The 26521-nt window shown below is 35.9% G+C and overlaps 2 protein-coding genes across 2 annotated transcripts; one reads left to right on the top strand and one right to left on the bottom strand.

Moving 5' to 3' along the window:
• Window positions 1-369: 369 nt before the first annotated feature.
• On the bottom strand, window positions 370-10852 carry LOC148271438 (interleukin enhancer-binding factor 2 homolog). The gene is made up of 8 exons (XM_088241386.1): window positions 10718-10852; window positions 8061-8206; window positions 6685-6945; window positions 5943-6092; window positions 5436-5528; window positions 3093-3235; window positions 1995-2191; window positions 370-1442 (listed from the first exon to the last, which is right to left on the bottom strand). The coding sequence occupies exons 2-8, from the start codon at window positions 8202-8204 to the stop codon at window positions 1285-1287; spliced, it is 1146 nt and encodes a 381-aa protein (XP_088097512.1). The 5' UTR covers window positions 8205-8206; window positions 10718-10852; the 3' UTR covers window positions 370-1284.
• Window positions 10853-12147: 1295 nt separating this feature from the next.
• On the top strand, window positions 12148-15917 carry LOC148271437 (uncharacterized). Its single transcript, XM_088241385.1, has 2 exons — window positions 12148-13026; window positions 13739-15917. Exons 1-2 carry the CDS (start codon window positions 12369-12371, stop codon window positions 14881-14883), a joined length of 1803 nt encoding a protein of 600 aa, XP_088097511.1. The 5' UTR covers window positions 12148-12368; the 3' UTR covers window positions 14884-15917.
• Window positions 15918-26521: the final 10604 nt, after the last annotated feature.

Genomic DNA, 26521 nt, shown 5'->3' with positions numbered 1-26521 from the left:
GTTACACAGTGTGTAAAGTGGCCGCTTAAACCAGCCAATGACAGGTCATAAGCCCTGTAAATGCCTAGACTCCCGTATTCCCTTCTCAAAAATGTTTTTCCTCTCTGTTGCAATAAATTTATACCAGGAAGTTTAATCAACGGTCTAAAGTCAGCAGATGGAAGAGTCGAGGAAATGTGGATGTTTAACATGGGCGGAATGGTGAACTTTTTGCGGCGTCGCATCGTATGCGCACTTGCCGAACTTACCGCTTGATGTATTTGATTTTTTGTCACCAATTTCCCGTAGGGCTGAAAGTTTCTCATTGATTTATAGTGCATATTCGGTGATTTCTACAAGCAAATAGTATGAGGGAATAAAACACAACGATGATTATATAATGATTATTTATTTGTTTGAGAAAAAGAATGAAAATATTCCGTACATTCAAATTACTGGACATTTTCTCAAGATTATATTTATACATAGTAAAAAAATCTACAGTAAGACCGTTAAGTTATATATCGTGCAATCAATATAACTCGTACATATACTGTGGGCTCATATGAACAGCATGCATTGGCAGAGTAAAACTATCCTCGCAAGAAAAACCAGCGCTCGAGCTAGCCCCGGTGAGGGCGCTCGAGTTTCCAACCAAACGCCGAGGTATGCGGTTACGCGGAGACCTCGGGCTGACGGAGCGAGGGTCAATCACCTAATATACTCTAATAAAGGTAGTGCGACTAGTCCACGCCGAGAAATCAGATCAGATCTGAAGGTGGCTCATACTTAGCGAGCTAGAGACTGAATATATCAAACGTGTTCGGATCATCAAATCACAATTCTGGAAAAATCAGAAAAAAAGGTGATATTTCGCTATTGTGATTTAATGCCTTTGACCTGAACACAGTCGATATACTTATTGAGAAACCGTCACAAGAGCTTCGGCCCTGGCATCTCAAAACCCATTTTTGCCCCGGTGCATATTTGACATGCTGCTCGAAGCTCAAGAGCTTCGCCTCTTTCGAGAACTTGACGATCTAGATAAGATTTCCCTTTCCCTTTGGTTTAGACTCACGTAAGTCGAAGTTAGAGGACGACCTCTTAAGGGTAGCTAGTAAAGGAAATATCAGCTACACATCCTACGGCCGGCTAAAGGACGGTACAGAATGGTGCAGGAGATCCCGGGGATTGAAACCAGAAGAAGTATGTTGGATGGAATGGTGGAGAACGACCCCTCGAGTGTCCGGTAAAGGATATGTGAACTACCCATCATATAGCACGGTGTGGCGGGGCACGGCCGGCCTAGGCCGTGATGGCGAGCGACGGGGAGTCTCCTTCCTCCATGGGGGCGTAGAGGGAGTCATCCAGATCTTGTTTGGCCTCTGAAGGCTCGTAGGCAGCAGACAGAGGGGAGACCACGACGCCATCCCATACTGTTATCTCGCAAGAAATATCCTTACCTGGAATAGTAATACATTAAAATTAATTATAATATTTTGAGTTGGTCCAAATGACTGGACAACAGACTGGATTTGACCCCCTAGATAGAGAAGAAAATATGGAAGCTTGGGCATTTACAGAGCTACTGATGACCTGTCATTGGCTGGTTCGAGTGGCCGCATTACACACTGTGTAATATTCACCGTTCTGCCCATGTTTAATCATCCACATTTTCCCAACTCTACCATCTGTAGGCTTTTGTGAAGCAAAAGAGCTGAAACCTTTATCATGCGGGTGAGCCAACCGATTCACCCACTAGGCAACGCCTGAAAACAATTCAAAAAACCTTTCTATGGTAGAACGAGTAATGCTTATAACGATCAAATTCAGTCAGTCCCGTCTTCCTCATAGTAACCAAGTTTGAATGTATATTGTTTAATGTATAAATAAGGGTTTAATTAGTTGTTCAAATTTATATTTTCTTTACAACTATCTAAAATAAATACATTTCAGTTAGGGTCGGGACAGGATCTGTTCTACATATCAAGAATGAATTATTTTCTTTCACTCACCGTCCTCGTAGTCCTGCAGTCCGAGCACGTAGGCGTGCCCGCCGCGCGAAAGCACGCGCAGCAGCGTCTGCGCCGTCATGGTGATGCGGTCCAGCTGCTCGGGGGGCAGGGCGCTGTGGGCCGGGCCCCCGCGGGGCCCCCGCATGCCCGCCGAGCCCGGCAGGTAGAAGCCCGAGGACAGCAGCTGCAGGACGCGCCTGGGGACAGGAGGAGAGGAGCCCGGTCGTGAGGGAGGCAAGTCAAAACAAGAAAGATTTGAGTCAAGACAATATTTTTGATGTTTAACTCGTGACGTAAAAGACGTGGTTAAAAATTTCTCAGAAAACGGTGCTGTAACGTCGTGTTACATTAAACCTCCCTTCCCTGTGATGTGTAGCCAGTACACATTGCATCTAATAACTTTAATATCTCCATAAGTATAATAAATGATGAGTTGAAATTTTCACTATCCTTTCGTTATACATTTATGTATCGGTAAAAGTGTTTTGTTTATTAAATAATTAATGCTTATTGGGAACATAAAAAGCGTTTTGTCAAAAATCGGAGATATCACTGATACAATAGAAAGTTTACCAATGTGTCCCATGTAGCGTTCCTAGTAAAAGAGTAATTTTAATATATAATTGTCTCACACACTCTTGATAATACGGGTATATTTGGGAGCGAGAGAGACTATTTTTATGCGTCACACGCGCGAACAGCAAAGTTTCTTGTACTTCTCCCTGACGCCCGTTAGCTGCGTTAGTAGCTTCCCGGCTCTCATTGGGGGCGGTTCTTTTGCGCGCACTGAGAGCATGAAATGATGTTTGTTTTTCATGTTTTTAGCAATTAGATTAAAAATATCATCACTTTTGACTTCAACTATAAATAATTGAAACAATTGCCGATGAATATTACATTTTTACAATTTAAAATCTCTCATTTTTTGTATATGTAGTGACTACACAGCACCGTAACGCGCGGAAGTTTTTAGCACAGTAAGGGAAAGGTTAGGCAAATGACGAGATCTTTCACATATAATATATCATATGCATAAGAGCGGGCATATTGTTCTAAGGCAATTTCTGTACGTATATAATGTAGGGTTATGCGTGGTACCTGAAGGCGACGTTGAGAGGCAGCGGTTGGCGCGTTGGGAAGTTCATGACGGCGTAGTGGGCCAGTGTGTCCAGCAGCCACGGCTTGAGCGCCGACAGCCCGGAGTGGCGTCGACAAAGGTCCTTCAACAGCCTCACCAGCACCTGAAACGCGCAAAGGAATTGTAACATTCTGAGAGTTGGATAGTGGAATATCAGAAAGTTGACAGCTTTAAATATTTTTATTTTTTTTTATCAAAATAACGAAATATTTAAGGCGTTATATTGGGACGATATATCAAACCAGGAATCCTCAAGCGATGGTTTGACATTATTGAGGTATAATACTTTCAGATAGCGAGAGTATTTGCCTCTAAAACACAGTTTCACTGATGCGAAAGATGTCGATCTCCAAAGCAATAATGTTCAGCTGCCTGACTGCTCTTCCATTCCGCATAGCCAGAGGCTGGTTGGTTCTGGAAGCCGGGAGGTAAAATAGTCGCTAACGCTGTCGGAGGTAACCATCAGAAACATAAAAAATGATACTCTCTAAAATGGTTGAGTTCTCGGTAAAACCTCTCGTCACTCTGAAACAATGGGCAACGTGGCCTAGTATGTGAAATAATTCAATCAGACGAATCTCTTCACAACAATAAAGGTTTCAGCTCCTTCATTTCCCCAAAGTCAACAGTTGGAAGAACTGAAGAAATATTGATGTTTAAACATAGGCAAAATGGTGAATGTTACACAGTGTGTAAAGTGGCCACTTACCAGCCAACGACAGGTCATAAGCCCTGTAAATGCTTAGACTTCCATATTCCCTTCTCTGTTGTGATTTGTTAATGTGTACTTTAGGTTTTAAATATTATATATTGTCGCAATTTTTTTTTGTACTGTTCCAAATGGGTTTTTTTTTTACAACTCCTGGGGTGGTATTATGAATCTTTTCCACCCCCTAGAGAGTGGTTTATTTGGGGATTTATATTTTTTTAATGCGACGACACTTTGCTTTACATAATGGCCACATTGATGATTAAACGTCAAATGATGCATAAAACTGAAAATGAAGAATGACTAGACAGGTGCCACCGTTTTGCAGCAACAATTCACGGACAGTGTATACTTGTAATGCCGTATTAAACAGACTTCATGAACTCGGCAATAGTTATTCCCACGTATCTGATATATTTAGTGTAGGGTATTGTTCCTATAGAACAAACCTTTTGAACTTTTTCAAAGATGGTGAATGGTAATTATATTTATTTATTCATGCATTTCATAATATACACAGTTTTTTGTTCACTTTGCCCAGCTGTATGAAACAGTACTTATGATTTTCTTGTTGTATTACTGTAGAATGTTTTATTATTTAAACTTTCTACTGAATATGCTGTATAATTTTTAGGTTAATTTAAAAAATATAAATCTTGTATAATTTTTAGGTTTATTTTTTTTTATAAATCTTGGGTATAAGGAATGTTTTTTTTTTTTAAATATATATATTAAGCCAAATATGTTAGTATTATAAATTTTTGTAAAAGGCATATTTGCCATTTATGTTAATAAAATAAAATAAAACGGAGAAAACAATACGGTTTGGTCAATTCAATTCAACCTAATGAAGTATTTTGGATAATGCTTAATGTGGCAATAATGGTTCATATTCATAAGACGTTCAATCATCAGTGTGGTCAGATATGAAGCAAAGTGAAAACACATGCAAAAAATCCAAACACAGAAATTAATCACTCTCTATTTATTTAGGTATTAAATATTTTGTTAAACATTTAAGTTTGTAAGTGAAAATTCTTGATGGAAGTTCATTGTAATTTATTATATAAATAAAACACGAGTGATACTTTAATCCACAAATTTGGAATATCCAGTGACCGGTTTCATCGCTTTCACGACATCTTCGAGACTTTCTACTGAATCTGTATCTTTATGTATCCTTACCTCTGTTCCGCATAAATACATTTAACTTTTTAATAAAGATACCAGTCTCGAAGATGTCGCGAAAGCGATGAAACCGGTCACTCGGATATTCCAAATTTGTGGATTAAAGTATCACTCGTGTTTTATTTATATAATGAATATTTTGTTAATAATAATAAAAATTATTTCAATTTTTTCCTAATGTTTTAAAACAGTCGTTTTATCCTCACGATGAAATGAAACAGGAGCATTTGGACATACTGAAAATATCGCTGTTAATACGAGGTGTGTTCAGAAAATAACGGGAATTTTTTAATTTTGCAGGTTCGGAGAGTCCGATTGTCAATTTATTTTTCCAAAAAATGTAAATTCCCCCTATTTTCTGAAAACTCCTCGAAAGTTATAAATAAATATACAAAAGACTGAATACCTTGATCGAGGAGTGGTGGGCGTTCTCTTCAAACCACATGGTGTGGCCTATAGCGTTGGAATGGCCCCGGAGAATATCATACGGAAGATGAACCTAGCAAAATAAATGTATTTAAGCAAAAAATTTAAACGACACTAGCCTGCGTACAGTCAGGGGAAAATTGTAATCTGCATAAATATGGAGATTGTTCAACTCCCTTCTATACTCTGGACAATTACGCCAGGATTCGGACCTCGTCAATGAATGGACCAAAAACTGGCTAATCGCGTCAGCAAAGGTTGCCAATAATAATAATATTTTGATTTATATATGTTGAAAACAGACCTGTCATTGTCATAAGCCCTGTAAATGCCGAGACTTCCCTTCTCAAAAATTTTCCTTTTCACTCTCTGATGGATTGAGGTGGAATATAATATGTGAAAATGTCACATGATTAAAAATGGATAAACAAATAATGTGCGGCTATAATACAGAAGAGGTTAAAAGTATTTTTAAGGCATTCCTCACCTCCGGCTTGAGCTTCCTCAGGTTCTGGTTGATGGTGGAGACCAGCACCTTGACAGTGGCGTCTCCCTGAGTGATGGTGAAGCCGCCGGCCTCGATTTCCACCTTCGGAGGGACGCCGTCACGCTGCAGATTCTTCAACTCTTCCATCACCTGAAAAGAGAGAATTCGAGACATACACAATCAAAAACGAAAGACAAACAATGATGATCTGATGGGGCACAATGCCCTGAGCCATCAAATCTGTGGCCGTTTGCCCACGTTGACCGGACGTCCAATGAGCAAAATGGGCCCATACAGAGAGAGGACAGATGCAACCAATCATTTCTAGAGTAATAATATATAGATGCTTCACTGACTAAATGGAGAATGCGAAGTTTTCGGTGTCAAGTAATATCATTGAAATCTATTTTTGCAAGATTTAGAGACTGTTTTGAATTACGCTATTATTTAGGTAGAGAGGTATAGTTGATTTTAGCGTCAATAACTAATTTTCTGTTTTTACTGGAGATATCTAAGTTTGCTTTAAATACCCTCATACATAATATAGACAAAAATCTAATAGAGTTAAAACACTGAATATGTTATTATTATTATGGATAACTTATATAGCGCTGTTTTAGTAATACAATACCTCAAGGGCGCTTTACAAAGTGATTCTATAGATAAATAAATTTAATTGAATCTTTTAAATTTGTAACTTTATTAAAACAATTTATTTTGTTGTTGTCAGTTATGGGTATACCTTGGCGGAGAGTCCCTCAACAGCCTCCCGGGTGGGCAGCGTCTTGAGGATGAAGACCAGCTCAGCCGCATTATCCCCGCGCAGCATGGTGCCCTGCTTGAAGGCGCCCGCGTGGCGCACGGCCAGCAGCTGGAAGGCGGCGAAGTCGCCCGGCACCACGGCCAGGGTCTCCACGGCGGCCTCCACCTTGGTCACGAGGCTCAGCACCGCCGCCTGCTCTTCGGGCGTCGGGGTCAGCTCCGTGTGGCGCTTCAGCAGGGCCTGGAAAATTAAAATCGCATTAGAAAACCAACCGGACAAATTTCAAAACAACGGAGGGTCGTAAAGCCCCGTATCCTCTTCAGATCCGAAGGGTCTGTTTGTGTTGCTGCATTGCCAGCCAGAAGTCTCGCCTCATCTTACTTCAAACCCGCAACTCTTAGTTCCGCTGAATAAAGCCGAAAGATCGGCATTGAAAGTCTACCTGGACGGAGGGAGCCAGCAGGCGTGAAGAAGCAACAAGGAGGCAAGCCAGGTCCATCGCTGCACCCTCAAAACGATCGTTGTAGGAGGCTAATGCATTCGTTCTTGTCAATATCATCATCATTCCTTTTCCGCACCTAATGGTCCATAGGCCACTTCATTGGTACACCAATCGCAGCGCACCTTGATCATTTTTGTTACATGGAGGTAAAATGATCAGTCTTACGCTTCAGGTACCAGTACAGGGACTATGAAATATTCTAGGGTGAAAACACCCTTTTAAATAAATATATAATATGATCAACCATGTCGGGAATCGAACCCGAGACCTCTCGCATGGTAGGCATTAGCGCTGACCATTACACCACGAGGCTGACACTTCGTTCTTGAACTTTAATGTTAATAGGGATTTTTTTTTGTACGTGTTAGTAGCATATTTTTTTTTTTTAATTTCTGCAAGAACGCTTCATTGCATTGGCCACGCCCCTAATACGTCACAACTTGGTTAAATTAAAACAGCCGTTTACAATTTATAGGGTTTAAATATTACAATAAAAGAATAGTTAAAAACATTTTTAAAAAGAAAAGAAGCATTGACAAACATAAGGGACATCGAGACAAATTCTGGACTATTTATTAGTGCTGGTTTAAATCCTTGTAAACTTAAACCAAAAAAGTCCAGATTTTGTCTTGAGTCAACAATACGACAAAGACGGGTCATTGGAGAATTAAGGCCATAGTTTGTTCTATGCTGATGGATGAACAATACTTCATTGTTTCTCAACCTAAGAGTCGGAATATTAATTTCATCGTCTCTCTCATCTATTGTCATCCATTTGAACTAACTTTAAAGTGTTTTAAACTGCCGCACGAGTCCTCCAGCCTACTTCCGTCGCTTGGTTTTGTGAGCTCACCTGCGTGAAGAGGGTGTCGTCGGGCGCGGGGCGCACCCGCGGAAAGGCGAGGTCGCACAGGGCGAGGTCGAAAGTGGGGCGGGGGTAGGGGGCGCGCGAGCCCCCGCGGCGAAGCCCGCGCCCTCCTCGTCCTCCACGACTCATGCCTGGAACCAAAACTCCTCCATGAGTGCAAAGATCATCAAGAGTCACATAATAAAAACATCACTTCCCAACAGAAGAAATATTTTATTTTATTGAAATAAACGGCACTTAAAGTCCTTAAAATATAGCTTGATTAGAATGACAGTTGTCAGCAAAAGTGTAGTAACGCCTAAGGAGTGATTTATACAGAGTGTTCTTTAAACCCTGTCACATCCAAAACCACGATGCTCTGTATGGGCAAGAAGACATATTGGCACATTAAAGTATTTTTTTAGAACGAATAAAATTTAAAAAATAAAATATCAAAAAAAGCAAATGGTTGCTTACTTCTGCAGGGGAGAAGTGAGGGGAGCGCGGCGCAGTATCAGACTCCCCCCTTACCCCCCCTCGTTTCACCCCTCCAGAAGTAAGAAACCATTTGCTTTTTTTGATATTTTATTTTTTAAATTTTATTCTTTCTAAAAAAATATTTTAATGTGCCAAAATGTCTTCTGGCTCATAGTGATCATCGTGGTTTCGGATGTGACAGGGTTTAAAGAACACCCAGTATAGACACACGAAATTTTTTTCGTATCTGGCATGTTAATTAATTTTTTTAATACAATGCTTGACATATAAATCAACATAGGGAAAACACTTTTGAAAAAGGAATATGGAAGTCTAGGCTTATGACCTATCATTGGCTGGTTTGTGTTGGTGTAAAGTGGCCACTTAAACTAGACAATGATAGGTCATAAGACCTGTTAATGCCTAGACTTCCATATTCCTTTCTCAAAAGTGTTTTCCCTCTCTGTTGCAATAAGTTTAAACACAATAATAGGCTTGTTTTTGCGTTTTTATATCAATTTTCGGAAACAGAGCCTCATGCTTTCATGAAAAAACTGATAAAATTGATTTGAACGATACATGATAAGTGATCAATAATTTCCCATCACTAGTGATATTAGTTTGACAGCTGTCATTTTAATCAAGACTATAAAAGGACTATAGTGCCTTTTACATTTTAGTTGCAAATAGAATAATATATAATATGTACATACATGTGAGTAGAATTATAAGTGAAATACAGCATTCAAAAGAAATTGTAATAACTTGACAGTTATTACAAATTAAGATGTCTAAAAAAGATAAACAGTATAAAAATTATTTCGCTTATATAAGATGTAAGAAATATGTTTTAGATCTTTGGCTTGGGATCTATTTGAATGCTCTGAGCGCAAGTGAAATACAGGAAAACGTCGTTTTGCGCCGGTTCGATTTACGCCGGTTGGTGCCGGCGTGGGATTCCCCGGTTCGGCCGATACCAGACGACAGTAGGCGCCGCGATTTTAATAACAGACACACTTTTACACGTTGTTTTATTCTATTACCGTGAATGCGAGCAGCCTATGTGTGTGTAAAATTGTTTCCGAGTCTTCGTTTAGTTTTTAAGGAAAATAAAAAGAATATTTAAATTTTGTTTGTAGTTTATACTGTTATTTAGCAAGAAAGGAAGCAACAATCAAAGCAAATGAAATTGGATGCTTTTTTTCAAAAAGTGTGAGAATTTAATTTAGTACCGACGAACTGGTCAGTTAGTATTTATTATATATATATATATTTATTTATTTTAAATAAAAAAGAAATATTTGCGATCTTATGATTTACCCATATATATATTTTTTAGGGCCATTTTCAACGAGTTGTAAATAACTCACTATTAGAAAATGGAATCAAGTTGGAGTAGAGTGGGATTCGAACCAAGGACCATTGGTCCGTGAGTCCGAGACACTAGCCACAGGACCACAACCCGATTTATTCAATTCATTGTTTATATCAAGAGATTATTATTTATTTTGTAAACAAATTTAGACTGTATTTATTAATTACATTTTGAATGTATATAGGATGTGTATTCTTCTTCTTCTTTTTTTTTATGGCCTTTTCACATCTCAACTCGGGTGTTCTTGCCAGTGTCGAGTATTATTACATATATTATTGTATGTATTCAATAATCATGTTAGATTGTCAGAATTTTTACACGGAACCTGACCTTATATCTTCCATAATATTTGTGTTCATTTTACGCCGATTTTTTTTTGCCGGTGTCTTTGGGAACGGAACCCCAGCGTAAAACGACGTTTACCTGTACTTGTCTTTATATGCGAGGCTTGACTAAACTTGATTTACGATCAGTTTACCTAATACCGCATCAGTTCGAAGCGGTGCTAGCGAATCCAACTCGGCTGAGTTTTCATCATTCTAACCTCAAAACCGTAGCTACGAAGTAAATCAGACAAATTGTCACATCGAACGACGCAAAATGTTTAGATTTTAACAAATATCTATAAATTTAAAGCAAATAGTGTAAAATATCTCCATATTTACAACATTTTAAAAGTAACAGGCAGGACGGGTACCCAAACGACGCCACATTTTGGGACCGGATTGACTATCGAAAAATGGCAAATATGTGCTAAATATCTTACATGGATAAAATTTTAATGGTTCTGATTGAAGATAAAACTACTTACTTATAGAAAACTTAGATAAAACTTGAGAAAAACCTCGAATTCAACAGTGCCGGCTAGCGAGAAAATATTTTTGACAGCGACGAGCGGCAGCGAGCGTAAAATACATAGATGAAAAACATGTCATATTATATGAAGACAGGAACGAAAAAAAAAACTTAAGTACTTACCTGTTGAATAAATTAGTGGGTAGGTTGTCAGTAAAGCAAAAATGAAAAAGGGAAAAAAGGACAGCATTTTGCATAATATGTAGTAGTGAAGATTTACAAATGGTGGACAGATAACCAACAGATAGCATTTAAGATAAAATTTTGTCATTTATTACGAATATTTAGTTTTTTCAACAATACCTTATTTCTTTCTTTTTCAACATCTACTCTCTAAGTGAAGCATGTGGACATTACCCCCCAACTCCAAAAGACCCTCTCGCCCGTCAACATTCACATCTTCTCCTACGCCAGTCTCACGTCCATCAGTTCCGCAAAATAAAGCCGAAAGATCTTCATCGATGGCCTTCCAGGACAGTGCAGGTGTAAAGAAGAGAGATTTTAGGTTCCCTTGAGGCATACACCAATACCACAGGTCCACCACTCCATTCTTAAAACGCTGATTAACACTACCTGTGTATAAAAGTTTTAAGCCTAGTATACGTTTATTGGCGGTCTTCGTGGTGTAGTGGTCAAGGTGCTTGACTCCGGGTTTGATTCCCGGTGAGAAAACTAAAAATATAAAAATAAATAAATGTGTGTAATTTTTTTCAAGCCAGGGTGTTCCGTGACTCAATTTACCACTATAATTGGGTCATCTGGCCTAATGTGGTACAAAATAATCAAATAAATAATGTAAAAAACCAAATAAGTTTAAAAAAAAATTTTAATAAGCTCGGTTACAAGATATTTGCTCAAATAAATTAAAGGCGTGAAAACAGGTTGAAGAAAATACTAAGATTGAGATCAAAAAGAATATGTATAATTATAAAAAGCATAAAAAACGGTTAATTAGTGAAAGCTTTAAAATAAGTTTTAATTATTAATGCCTCACAACAAAGTTTATACAAGAGTTAATTAGAAAAAAATATTTAAAAAATATTGTTGACTGTTAAATTCTAAAAAAGAGTAATTTGAAAGTAAAGATTTTAGAAAGCTTGAAAAATGTATTTTTTTTGTTATTTGTATCTATATATAAATAAATAAATAAAATAATGTAAAAAAAGCAACACACAAATTGTAAAAAACAAACAAATAAATAATTAAAATATAACGCTGATTTAATCGGGTTTAAATTTTTTCTTTAAATTTACTTAGAATTTATTTAGTTAGTTCTTGGTTCATTGGGGAGATTATTATAATTTAGTACCTACCTGTATTATTTTTGTTCTTTATCTTCACAGGGTGAGGAATTTATTGGACAATGTTTTTTTTTGTCGTTGCCCCAGTTCAACTAATATGGCCGCAAACCGCGATCTCTCAAACATAGCAGCTGTCAAGTGTATTAATATTTTTTAAATAAATGGGTAGTTGTTACCTCTGTATATCTGCATTTTATTAAAAGAGCTTATTTTATATGAGATATCAAATAGCAACAACAATTTTGCACGTTTTTCTGGACTATTCTACTGAGATGAATTAAAATCCGTTATATTTACAATTGAAACATGAATGTAACAAATGTACGGTTTCCATTGAGTATCAAAGCTGAACCGGGGATTGAAAATGTGGAGGGGGATACTCTCCATACTGCAAATGGGGCACCATGTCCCCACAAAAGCGAAGGACCAGATTTTGCAGACGTGAAGGCTGAACCAGGTATAGGAGATATTTTCCATGCTGCAACTATAAAGACTGAAGTGGGGACTCTTAAAAGCGGCCCAAGTGAATATACAGCTGAGGGTATATTTAATTCAGATTGGAAAGAATCATGTTTTATTGCAGCTAAAATTGAACCAGATATTGGCGACAGAAAATATGATATTCCTCGAACATCTCGACATTTAGTTTCTATTTTAAAGGTTGAAGAGGAGACCAAAAAAAGTGACGGAAGTCTCAATGGAGAAATACAGCCATGTTCTAAAATCAACGAGCCAGGCGTGGCATCGTTTAAGACTGAACCGGGAACGCCTTATTTAGAAGATGGAGATCTCATTAATAAGAAAGAGTTGCCCTGTTACGATAAAAGCGACGAGGCAGATGTTGCTACGGCTAAAGTTGAACCAGCGTCCAGAATTAATCTTCAATGTTCTGATGGAGTTTTTACGAACATAGACATTTCTTATCCTGACATTAAAAATGAATGCTATGAATCTTCCCTAAAAGGTGATTTTTCCGTTATTATTAATGAACTAAAAAATTCGGCCCTTCGGGTTTCATTTAGTCGGCCCTCCGGATTTCCGACACCATGAATTTCAGCACTTTGGGCCTCAGAATGTATTTTTTGTTGGTCGGAACGATCGAAAAGTCATTAATGAAGAAGAGTTTGTCACTCAAAATAATTCCGGTATATTCAGGAGCGAGAGAGACAATTTCACGCGTCACACGCGTGAACAGCAAAGTTTCTAGTACTTCTACCAGACTCCCGTTAGTAGCTTCCCGACTTTCATTTGCGGCGGTTCTTTCGCCCGCACTGCGATCGTGAGCCAATGATTTTTTTTAATGTTTTTAGCAATTGTAGATTAAAAATATTTTTACTTTTGACTTCAACTATAAATAATTGAAGCAATTGCCTATGAATATTACATGTTTCCGATTTCAAATCTCTCATTGTTTGCATGTTAAATTACTACACAGTACCGTAACGCGCTGATGTTTCTGCGACTATAAGGGAAGGTAAAATTAACAAAAAAAAAATTAAATCCGAAAAATCTTTGGTAAAAAAATATTTTCAAAACTCATTGCGCATCTGAGCGGTCATGATAATCGAAGAAATTTAATAAAAAAACATATTCTTCTAAACTCCACGGGCGTGTAACTAAATACAATACTTATTATCTAAACTTGCAGTTCAATAATATCTAACGTATGATTTCAGATAAATGTGAAGATGATGGTGAAGGCCAAGATTTTACCATATCAAACAGTAAAACCAGTCAACCTTCCATATCTTTTGTCAATATTGCAAATAATTCCAACTCTAAAGACAAAAAAAGGAATGACTTAACTAAGAAACCATTTGTGTGTACAGAATGCAATAGTACCTTCTCTATAAGTAGCCGCTTAAAAAGACATTTAGTAACACATTCGAAAGAGAAACCATTTTCATGCTCAGAGTGCAAATTTACAAGCGCGTGGATAAGCAATTTGAAAAAACACATGAAAATTCATTCCAATTTAAAATGTCATATTTGCAGATATGCGTGTCATTCAAAAAGTGAACTTGAGTTACATATTTCAACACATACTGGAAATAATATTTTTTCGTGTAAACAGTGCCACAGTACGTTCTCAATGAAATGCCGTTTGGATAGTCATTTATTAACTCACTCGGACGAAAAACCACTTGCGTGTTTAGATTGTAATCGTAGGTTCATGCAGCAATCCCGTTTAAACAGACACATTTTAACACATTCCAGCGGGAAGTCATTTTCGTGTTCGGAGTGTAAATACACAACTAATAGAAAAAGCTCATTAAAAGATCACCTTTCAACTCATTCCGATAAAAAACCATTTGCATGTTCCGAGTGCAGCTATAAAACAGCTTTGAAAAGAGCTTTACGGAGCCATATTTTAATTCACACAGCCAAAAAGCCGTTGTCGTGTTTAGAATGTAATTACACGTGCTCTCGCAAAAACCTCTTACGGAATCACGCGTTTTCGCATACAGGTACGAAACCATTTTCGTGTTTGGAATGTAATTTTATAACTGTGTGGAAAAGCGCTTTGAGACAGCATTCCTTGATCCACACAGGCAATAAGTCATTTGAATGTTCTGAGTGTAAATTTAAATGTTTTTCGAAGAGCAATTTGAAAACTCATATTTTGACCCACTCCGATCAAAAACCCTTCACTTGTTCGGTGTGTGCGTTTACATGCAAGCGAAAAGATTACATGAAAGAACACATGCGTACGCACACGGGCGAGAGACCATTGGCTTGCCCCGAGTGCAGTTTCACTTGTATTAGAAAGGACAATTTAAAAAGACATGCGTTGACTCACAACTCACAAGTTTTAAAATAAAAATACTACAGGTAACCTTTGTTTAGTACGAGGAACACATTCCTGACGAAATCGTACTTAACGGGGGTCACCTATATGTGAACAAAAAAACATTTCTAACTATGAATACACGTTTTTTTTTAAACTCAAAGACTTTTTAAAAATGGCTTTTTTTAACACTGAGTTTAATAGACATGACGCTTCATAGGATGATTGATGGTAATGGTGCATATAGGTAATAAATTATTCCTATTTTGAAATAAAGCAAAGCAATCTCTCAATCTGTCTTCATTGGAGAAACGTAGAATGGAGATGGACCTTATATGCGTTTTCAAAATATTTAATGCGTCTCTGACATAAGTGATGTCTCATCTCTGTTGCATGTTTCCTACCGTGTCACCAGAAGTCAAAATCTGCTATTTATCAAATCTTCTCGGAGCAACTTTTGTTTTTTTGCTTGAAACAACACACAGAACTTAGAATTCTTTGGGATAGATCTTCCAGCTTTTCGAAGATCTCGTTGCCACTAACATAGTGTGAGATGAAGATGGATTGGCACAGTTCAGCTCGAAGCCTTATATGTTGATCGTATTTATGAATATATTGTGCCATTATTTTATTGCCTTTGCCTGTCTTTGTTACATAGTTTTCTGTTCAGATTCTTGAATATATGTTTCTTCGCATAACTGTTGTAATTGCCGTAGGCCGTATGTATAATGAATACATAAATATGACACTGTCTAGTTACTGAAGTCGGAGCGTGTCTGCGATCATAACACCAGCACATCTTGGGTTAAAATTTCGCAATAAGTGTGAAACAGCGTCACGGTTTTTTTATGAAGAAGTTAAAAATTAAAAATACCTACTCGGTTATGTATGACCAATTAGCGCTTTCACCCTCTAATGTGCTTCTCCAGACTGGTAAATATTATGCAGAGTATAAAATTAAATATCATCTTAAGTGTGGGTACATTTAAAAAGGAAGTCAAAAGAGATACAATATACGAGTAAAGGTGATTTTTTTTTTTTTAAATAAATTTATTGTTTAATGCTCAGTGGTAATAATTTTTATTCTACCTCAGAACCCTAATCTTACACTTAATTACACCATTTCTCTTCTATCCTGGATCCTCTCGCTGCATCCTTTTAAACTCCTCGCTTTATCCAACAGCTTATGCGTACCTCACCTCGTCATATACGCTCGTACAATAAACTCTTTAAATGTACATGTATGAAGTATGCATGTTTCAGGGCCAGACTGCAAAACTTTAGAGGAACATTCCTCATGGTACTTTACCCTTCACTGCCAAATTTGTCTAATTCTAACTAAAAATATATTTTCATGTGTGTTTTTTATGCAAATACTGGGAAAAATAATGAAAAAAAAGTTATATTTTTCAATTTTAATTTCATATTTTAGGTATGTGAACAATTTGCTACTTCGGGCATTAAAAGGTTAAACAATACAAGAATATAAGGAAAACAAGAAATAACAATTCTTATGAATATTCTTTATACAGGTGTTCATAAAACCCTGTCGCATCCGAAACCACGATGATCAGTATGAGCAAGAAGACATATTGGCACATTAAAATATTTTTTTAGAACGAATACAATAAAAAAATATACATATCAAAAAAAGGAAATGGTTGCTTACTTCTGCAGGGAGGAGGGAATCTGAAACTGCGCCGCACTCCCTTTACTTCTCCCCTACAGAAGTAAGCAACCATTTGTTTTTTAAAAATATTTTTTTAAATATGCTAATATGTCTTCTTGCCCATAGTGATCACCGTGGTTTCGGATGTGAAAGGGTTTAAAGAACATCCTGTATAATAATGAAAGTTGTGGAAACAATTATGACTTCAAATCTTTAAAAAAAAAAGAAATGACGATTTGAACTTAGCAAAATTACACTTCTGACAGAATACGACCAACTGACTTTTTGTTCCAAATTTTATCAAAAACTTTTACCCTGGTGGCGATTTTTAAAATAAATTATAATGGCTAGTATATATACAATATAATAACTAGTTGCCGAGTGATAAACATGTTTGAAATCACATTTATACATCAATTATCGCTCCGTAGCAGATCGTCTACATTAGGCATAGTAGGGTTGTTAAAAATCAAATCGAATGTAGGACCGCTATGCACGTGCAAACCACTGCGTGACAGAGCATGATTGCCCCATTTCACACCACACCAAAAGTCTACATAGCATGATAAAGTACGATACCGTGGATTGATATTTATTGTTTTACAATTACGTATTTATCTAATGCCTGGCAAACGCAATAACCAGTACACCAAGAGACCGACAATCTCCAGTCGATTTCCTTTTGCAGGATTTTTACCTGAGAGTACTCGGTAAATTGAAATAATGATTTTGATAAAATTATCACTAAAATCTCTTTTGTTAAGTTTTACTAAGTTATTTGAATCGGGTTGTGGTCCCGTGGCTAGTGTTGCGGACTCACGGATCAGAGGTCCGAGGTTCGAACCCCGTCCTACCTCAACTTGATTTCCATTTTCTAATAGTGAGTTATTTACATCTCGTTGAAAATGGTCACCAAAATTGAAATATTTAGATAAATTATAAGAACGCTAATCAAGGCGTTTTTATTGATATTTTTATTAAAATCATTGACTATGGAGTTTTATAAAAAACCAAGAAGCAAAGCCATACAAGCTTCTTTATCAAGGTATACTCAACTAATGAATTATATCCTATTTTATTTTATCAATATTGTGCTTCGTATGGAACTAATAAATCAAGTCTCTTTGTCTTGTAAGGATGGGAAGAGTAATTTGAGATGGATACGCTCAAAACTACACAGGAGTGGACTAAAGAAAATATTGTTTATTTGGTTATTTATGATTTTTTTCTTATGAATCGCTTTTTTAATTTCTAAGATTTCCAATTTGTCTAATTTTAATATTTGATTTTCAACATGAAGAACTTTTTATCCAGGGTTTTTCTTGAAGTTATGATTATTTTCTATCAGATGGTTTGTGAATTCAGAAAAAATATTATTATTTAGGCACCTTAAGTGTATTTTTACTCTAAAGTATCTTTTAGTTTTTCCAATGTAGATTGAATCACAATCATTACAATTTAGTTGGTATATTATATTTAGGGACTTAAACAATGTTCCTATATTATTAGTTGTGTAGATTGCGGGTTTAATGTTTGATGGTAGGGGACTGAGATAATTGTTTAGAAGCACAATATTGATATAATAAAATAGGATATAATTAGTTAGTTAAGTATACCTTGATAAAGAAGCTTGTACAGGTTTGAAACCGGTCAGTAAAAAAAAAAACGAGTAGTTAAAATAAAAGTTGTTTTAATTACTTAATTATACTTGACACTAAACTTTCTTTTGCAATTCATATTGAACATGTTATCAATAAATCCTTGAAACTCCTTGAATTTATTAACAGAAGCACAACTGACTTCAAAAATATCATCACCCTTAAAGCTCTCTTCAGTTCCCTAGTTGGCCCGCACCTAGAGTATTGCTCTGTTATCTGGTCTCCATATTATGATGTTCACAAAAAATATTTAATCAGTTAAACACCGATTTTAAAAAAAAGATAGGCTGGAGGTTGCGCTTATCCAGAGACCAATATACGTATAATGAGTTAGAAACTAGCTTAAATATATCTTCTCTTCAAAACCGTCAAAATAAATCCAACCTTCTAGTCCTATTTAAAATTCTCAACTCACTCTTTGATGCGCCTGAAATACTGAGCTCGATAAAATTAAATATCCCAACTAGAAACCTCAGACAAAACTTACTCTTTCATACCGATAACCATAGAACTAACTATGGTTTTCATTCCCCTATGCTTAGAATTCTCAGGTCTTCCAATTGTTCCAAGTTGTCTTCTTTTAAACGATCACTGAATCAAATTCAATTATAAACACCTCTCTCCCGCTTCCACTTCCACCGAGTCTACTATATACCATTGTGTCTTTCTACTTTCCTTTATAATAATTTTCTATGTATAAATATGTCCTTAAAAATGCCCATTGGGTATATATATAAATAAATTAATTTAATTAAATACAATGAATAACCACAAACTAATGCTTCAAATAAAAAAAGACATCAAGCGGTTGCTTACTGCTAACAATGGACATGAATGCTAGATTTCTAACTGTGCGCTCTGTAGCTGCAAGACACATTGCAATCTAGCTTTTGTACAAAACAAACAAACCATCACGCTGTTTCGCCGCAAGGTTAGGTAAAGAGGATAGAACGCCATATCACTCTTTGCACACAGACCTCGCTTCCTCTACATTCATACATCTTCTCATGCACGCACGCTGATTATCCCTACTCTTGACATGTCCATCTACTGATGGACTTGATCGTGCCATGTCTTTCTCGGTCTTCCTCGTTTTCTGCATCCATCAACATTCGCATCGTAGATCCTTTAAGCCGTTTTTTCGCTGTCCATTCGCTCTACATGTCCAAACCAACGCAGCACCCCTTCCTTGATTCTGTCGATAATGCAAGTCTCAGCCTTGCATAGTTCGCGGATCTCGACATTTGTGCACCTATCATACATCGTTTTACCAGACATTCGCCTGAGGGTTGGCATTTCGACAGCATTTAACATACTTTCATAATTATTTTTCCAATTCCATACTTCGCTTCCATGCATTAGAGTTGGCACTAGAACTCCTTTGTGAACTGCTAGTTTTGTCATCATTGGAAACGGAGAACTGAATCCCAACCGCCTGTGCGCTCTGCAGCTCAAAGAAACTAGTTATAGTTCTACGAATTCTACATTATCTCTGCTCAGAGACGTCTCGGGATGTTATTGAATGGGTATCAAAAACCAAGTTTTACGTTTTTTCCCCGCAATTAATGTCGGAGAAATTTGCAATACGCACTAAAAACTAAAGTAAGTTTCTATCATTATACCAGCTTTTTTATATTAATTTGCAATTTTCAAGACAATATAATTTGTGTTTTACGAAGATACTTTGCCGCTATTTTGGTTTTTTTGACAATTCAAGAGTCTGAAGTTAGTCTCCAGTCATTATACCAACCTGTCGGTCAGAAAAAATGCAATCCTCTATGAAAATGAAAACGTCCAGCACAAGTCTGAAGTTAGTTTCTATCATCATACCAACTTGTTGGTACAATAATTAAAGTTAAACCGATAATCGAAATAATTGCCGCCGATTTCGTGTTTTTTTATTGTAATTTTGCAAACAGTTAATTGTGTTTTACGAACATTTATTGCGCCATTTTCGCGTTTAAGTTGTAATTTTAAAGACGGTTCATTGTGTTTTACAGACAATTATCAATTATATTTATGGATATGACATTCAAAAAGTTTCAATAAAAAAATGGTGAAATGAAAAAAATTGCTACATATTTTTTTGATAAAATTTGATTTTTACATTACCCATTTACGTATTTTTTGTCGGTCCTTTAAAAAACGTAATTTAGGAGTTTTACTGTGTTTGTGAAATAGAAAGTGGTGTGAAAAATGTGTAAAAAGTTTTTTTATCCTTATCAGCAGTGCAAAAATAGTAGTGCAAAGTAGTGGTGCATAGTAATAGTAGTGCATAGTAGTGCAAAGTAGTGCAAATAGCAGTGCAAAAAACAGTGCAAAAATATGAATGCTTATCCGCATTTAAAATTTAGAAAGTGGTAAGCATGTATTATAATTTTTCTCAAAAGTTTTACTTTTAAATTATCCGTATAAATTATCATTGAAATATATAATACATAGAGATAATACTCTTTATAAATCTGAGCGAAAAAGTCATCCCAAAGTTGACCAGCGGAAGGAGTAAGTGTCGTCACGACTTTGACAAGTAAAGAGTAGTCCAGTAAAAAGCGCGGACTGTTTACATCGGTCTACTGTAAGTTTTATTCAGTATGTCGCTCCCTTCCGCATACGCGTCACCTTTGTTTGTCGTTTCACTATACGCCCGACTAACTGAGCAGGACAGAGACAGGAGATATCTTACGACTGGTAACTTATTAGTAAAACGTTTTTTATCATAAAAATAGATATTTTAAACAAGTATTGATTAAGATTAGAACATTACTTACCGGTGAAAGGTTGCACCATCGCTTTTTAAATCTTTTCCAGATCGATTTGTGCAGTATCTTAGCTTTCATATAGGTATTTTAGTAATTGCGAGGAGAAAAGTAGCCGGGGAATGCTCGCAACAGACTAAAGTCTATTCTATCAAACATAATATGCCAGTTGGCCGCAGGTTGAGGGAACATATTTCGAGCGCTCACGTTTACTCTAGTTTACTAACAGATTTCTGGAGATATTTAATTTTTTTATTCGGCCTTCTAGAGTATTCTGACTGCCTTATCGCGTAAGCGCATGGATATTTTTTTGTGTGACGTAATTAATACTAACATTTTCTTGTACTTGTATTTAAGTTTCGAAGCTTTAAAGATGTACTTTAGCCTAATCATTATTTTTAGACTATTGTGTCATGAAAAAAAACCAATGTGTATTGTGTTTGGAACATTATAAGAGTAGGTAAAACAGGGCGCTTTCAGAAACATATTTATTTATTTTATTAGGTAAACAAACAGTATGTACACATATATTGCCAATTTCTTTGTATATTAGTGTAAGAAACTCATGCACACACCAAAAAAATTGCTTACACTTAATACAATAATTTAAATTATGTTCAATATAATAAATGTAAAAGAAACGAAATGAAAAAATATTTATATAATAATAATGTTAAATGTCTGCTTCTCTCAAAATTTCTATAATTTTTTACCTAAATTTACATATATTGTCACAAAAAATATCAGCCTCGGTAAATATATTGTTATATTGGTCGCATATATTTGAGTATGACTTTATTTCTTTGAACAATGCAATTCGTATGTAAAGCTCTTAAATGTTTAGATTTGCTACATAGTAACATTTCTTATAAAGGAAATAGTTGTCATGTTTGGAATTACGCCGTTTTATTTTAGACGAATTTATTTTTCGCTGTGGCGTTTTGACGCCGGCCATTTTCTTCATAACAAACCAATTGAAAGAACTTCTTTTTTTGAACGGCCAAAAAAGAGGTTGAAGCAATCGTCGCATTTTGCCTGTTTTTCTGCCAGCCGTTTATAAGACAGGTAGCCGTGTTTTGTAAGTTTTTAACATATTAAAAAATGCCAAATAATGTCATTTCATAGAACAAAACAACCGATTTCCTTCGAGTACCTAATAGGAAACTCCAAAATTGATGTAGTAAGGTCCATCAGAGATTTAGGAGTTGTTTTTGACTATAAACTGACATACAACGAGCATATAGATACTACAGTAAATAAATCACTGAAATTACTTGGCTTCATCAACAGACCTCGGATTTTACTAATGTCTGCACTATCAAAACTCTCAACTTGCTCGACTGTTCGCCCTCTTCTAGAATATGCCCCCTAGAATAGTGGTCTGGTCTCTATTCTATGTGAATTGCATAAATCACATTGAATCAGTTCAGCTTCCAAAAGTAGCGCGGATGCTCAGACTAGAGAGAGGTAATTATTCTTATGCTGATATAGAGTCAATGTTCAATATTTCTAGTCTACTAAAATGTAGAACTAATATTGACTCCGGATATAATATGTTCAGCATACTAAATGGTAAAAGAAGTTTCTGAGATATCTCTACATGAGAGAGTGCGGGTATTATCCTTGGCTCTACCTGACCGAGTTTCTCCAGGGTATGCTTGGCTACAACAGTTTAGAGACTAGAAGGAATGTGTATTTGACTACACATTTTTATTGATTTTTGCGCGGAATGATCGATAATTCTGAAATTATGATGAGCTAAGACAGCGTCAGCATAGATTGTTTCATATTTATTTATTTATTTATTTATTTATTTATTAACGGACATTGTCCATGTATACAATTTATAAGGTTTAAATATTACAATAAAAGAATAGTTTAAAACATTTAAAGAAAAAAGAAAGAAGCATTGACAAACATAAGGGACATCGAGACAAGATCTGGACTATTTATTTAGTGCTCGTTTAAATCGTTGTAAACTTAAACCAAAAAAGTCCAGATCCTGTCTTGAGTTAACAATACGACAAAGGCGGGTCATTGGAGAATTTAGGCCATAGTTTGTTCTATGCTGATCGATGAACAGTACTTCATTGTTTCTCAATCTACGAGTCGGGATATTGAATTTTACTTGTCCCAGTAATGATGGAACATCGATTATACCATTTAGTATGCCGAACATATATATGGAGTCAATATTAGTTCTACGTTTTTGTAGACTAGAAATATTTAACATTGACTCTATTTCAGCATAAGAATAATTATCTCTCTCTAGTCTGAGCATCCACGCTATTTTTCGAAGCAAGCGATGTTGGACTGATTCAATGTGATTAATGCGATTGACATAGAATGGAGACCAGACCACTGAGGCATATTCAAGAAGAGGGCGAACAGTTGAGCAATACAGAGTTTTGATTGTACGGACATTAGTAAAATCAGAGGATATTCTGTTAATGAAGCCAAGTAATTTCAGTGATTTATTTACTGTATTATCTATATGCTCGTTGTATGTCAGTTTATAGTCCAAAACAACTCCTAAATCTCTGATGGACTTGACTACATCAATTTTGGAGTTTTCTAATAGGTACTCGAAGGAAATTGGTTGTTTTGTTCTATAAAATGACATTATTTTGCATTTTTTAATATTTAGTTCTAATTTATTGACTTTACACCATCGGTTAAAAGAGTTAATGTCTGATTGAAGAAGAAAGCAGTCTTGTAAAGTTTGAATTATTTTGAGAATTTTGTTGTCGTCCGCGAAGAGCCAAAAACGAGAGTAAGAGAATGATTTAGCAACATCATTAATAAACAAATTGAAAAGCAGGGGTGCCAAATGAGCACCCTGAGGTACACCCGATGTAACATCAATACTGGTTGATAAATAGTTATTTATCCGAACATTTTGTGTCCTACTAGTTAGATACGATTTAATAAATGATAGTAATGGATCTCTTATTCCCAAGGCATGTAATTTATACATGAGAATTTTATGATCTACTTTGTCAAATGCCTTAGAAAAATCTGTATAAAGAACATCAATCTGCTGACCATTTTCGAGTGCTTTGACAATAACCTGGGTATAATCTACCAGGTTAGAGGTGGTTGATCTGGCAGATCTAAATCCATGCTGTTCATCGATCAGTATATTCTTAAACATGGGCGTGATTTTGCTAGCAATTATAGCTTCAAACATTTTAGGGATACAAGATAATGTTGAGATAGGCCTATAATTGCTAACATCAGATTTATCGCCTGATTTAAAAATAGGCCTTATATAACTTATCTTCCATAAGGATGGAAACTCACCAGATGATAGAGAGAGATTAAACATGAATGAAATTGGTTTAGAGAGACTGAAGCTACAATTTTTTAATAATAAATCTGGAATACCATCAGGCCCAGTGGTCTTTTTACTAGTTAATTTGTTCATAGAACGAAAAACATCATTATTAGAAATTGTGCAACTGTTTAAATCTATAGTATTTGAATATTGTAAAGGGATAGTGCAGCATGAGGAATTATTATTTGCAAAAACGGATGAAAAATGAGTTGCAAAAAGATTTGCAATGTCGGCACCATTAGTTGCTCGTCCGTCATTGAGGAACATAATTGACGGTATATGGTGATCGCCACGCTTATCCGAAACAAATCTCCAAAACTTTTTCGGGTCATCGTTTATCATCTGCTCAGTATTGCTAATAAAGACACTGTAACAGATTCTTGTCTCTGCTTTTACCATTTCTCTCAATTGGGAAAATATTTGGTAATTTATTAGGTTGCCAGTTGATTTATATAATTTGTGATTTCTTTTTTTTTCAAATATTAAGTTTTTTAAATACGGACTGAACCATTTTGGAAACTTTGGTCGGATAAAGTTAGCTTTGGGGATGAACATATTTATTGCTTCATTCAAACATTGGTTAAAGTTAATTACAGCCTCATTAATATCAGTATAAGAAAAAATAGTGCTCCAGTCATAGGACAAGAAATATAGGTTTAACCCATCATAATCACCTTTATCAAACTTGTAATGCGCATTATCGTTAGGCTTAAGTGAGTCAATATTAAAGGCATGCGTAACATTTAAATCAAGTGGTGGGTGATACTTGTCGATGGGCAACAAAGGATCAATAGATTCTAATACAGAAATGTTAGGTATAGTACTGAAAATCAAATCTAGACAGTATCCTGAACAATTTTTTACGAAATTTAATTGATACATGTTCATGTAAGCAAATGAATTTACTACCACCGCTGTTTGAGGGGTATTGGGGCTTTGTGTTTTAACTCCACTTCCATCATTAATCCAAGATACTTTAGGCAAATTATAATCTCCACATATCAGCACAGAAGCTGCATCAGTGGAAACTCGCTCTACCAATTCTGTGTGGGCCTTGTAAGTATCAATAGACGAAGAAGGTGGAATATAAACACAACCAATAATCATTTTTTTGGAACCAACTGAAACACATAATATAATTTGATCTGCAATATTGCTAGAAGACTCAACGGTGTAACAAGAATACAATTTATTTACACATATCATGACACCACCGCCTCGTCTTTTATTTGAAGATACTGAACGATCGCAACGAAATATATTATACTCAGCTAGTCCTAGTTCGGTTGACATGATATTGTCAGATAGCCAGGTTTCCGTAAAAAATAGAAAATCGTATTTACATCCTGTAGAAAGATTACATCTCAAGGTATTTAACTTAGTGTTAATGCCTCGAATGTTTTGATAGTAAATAGAGAAACTACGTTCGAGATTCCGACATTTTAACTTTGGACTAAAAAATTTATCCGTGACAATTCCGATATTCAGGACCAACCTGCCTATGGTTATGCCTGTTGGAAAGGCTACCGCTATGCTGAACAACATCGCTCTGGATATTGATCTGTTCCATGTATCCGAAGGGGTTTTCCGGAGCAGGATTCTTCTACTACTTTGACATGAGTCTCTTACGTGTATTTTTTTTTCTTTTTTATAATATGTACGTATTGAATATATTTTTGTAATGTATATGTTACATTTAAAATAAATTAATTGAATTGAATTGAACATCGTATAATGGGCTATATTGAAAGGTTGTTTGATTATTGATCAAAGGAACATTATTTTTTCAAAGCTTTCCTGACAGTAAGTGGTCATATACAAATATTTAATAACATTAAAATAAATTATTATTGTTATCATTAAATCAGGGCATGCAGCTATCAGCTGAGATGACCCTATCTTGTTTTTCTGGTAAGCTTATTTAGCTTGCTTTATAAAAGGTACAGGATTATAGGATTTAAAAAGGGTAAAATGGTATATTTATAGGGAATGGCTTTAATTAACCATAATTTAATTCAAAGATGATAATATTTCAAATCTAACTGCTGAAAACATGAAAAAACCATTGTGTATCGCTAAGGACTCGGGCGAAACGTGCACCCGCGCCAACTTTCCGAGAGCTACTAATACTAAGTTGACTAAGTAGCTAGTACTGGACTACGCGACTGACTGCGATGGGCGTAAATTCGTAAATTGCGCCACCTGTGGTCGTTCAATGCGCCACGGTTTGGCCACCACTGCTCTAGATGGA

This window comes from Micrasema longulum, unplaced genomic scaffold, assembly GCF_059751315.1.
Source record: "Micrasema longulum isolate JH-2025_06_02 unplaced genomic scaffold, ASM5975131v1 h1tg002874l, whole genome shotgun sequence".
Lineage (NCBI taxonomy): Eukaryota > Metazoa > Arthropoda > Insecta > Trichoptera > Brachycentridae > Micrasema > Micrasema longulum.
The sequence above is the reverse complement of the archived record's forward strand: the minus strand, read 5'-3'. Positions and strand labels throughout refer to the sequence as shown.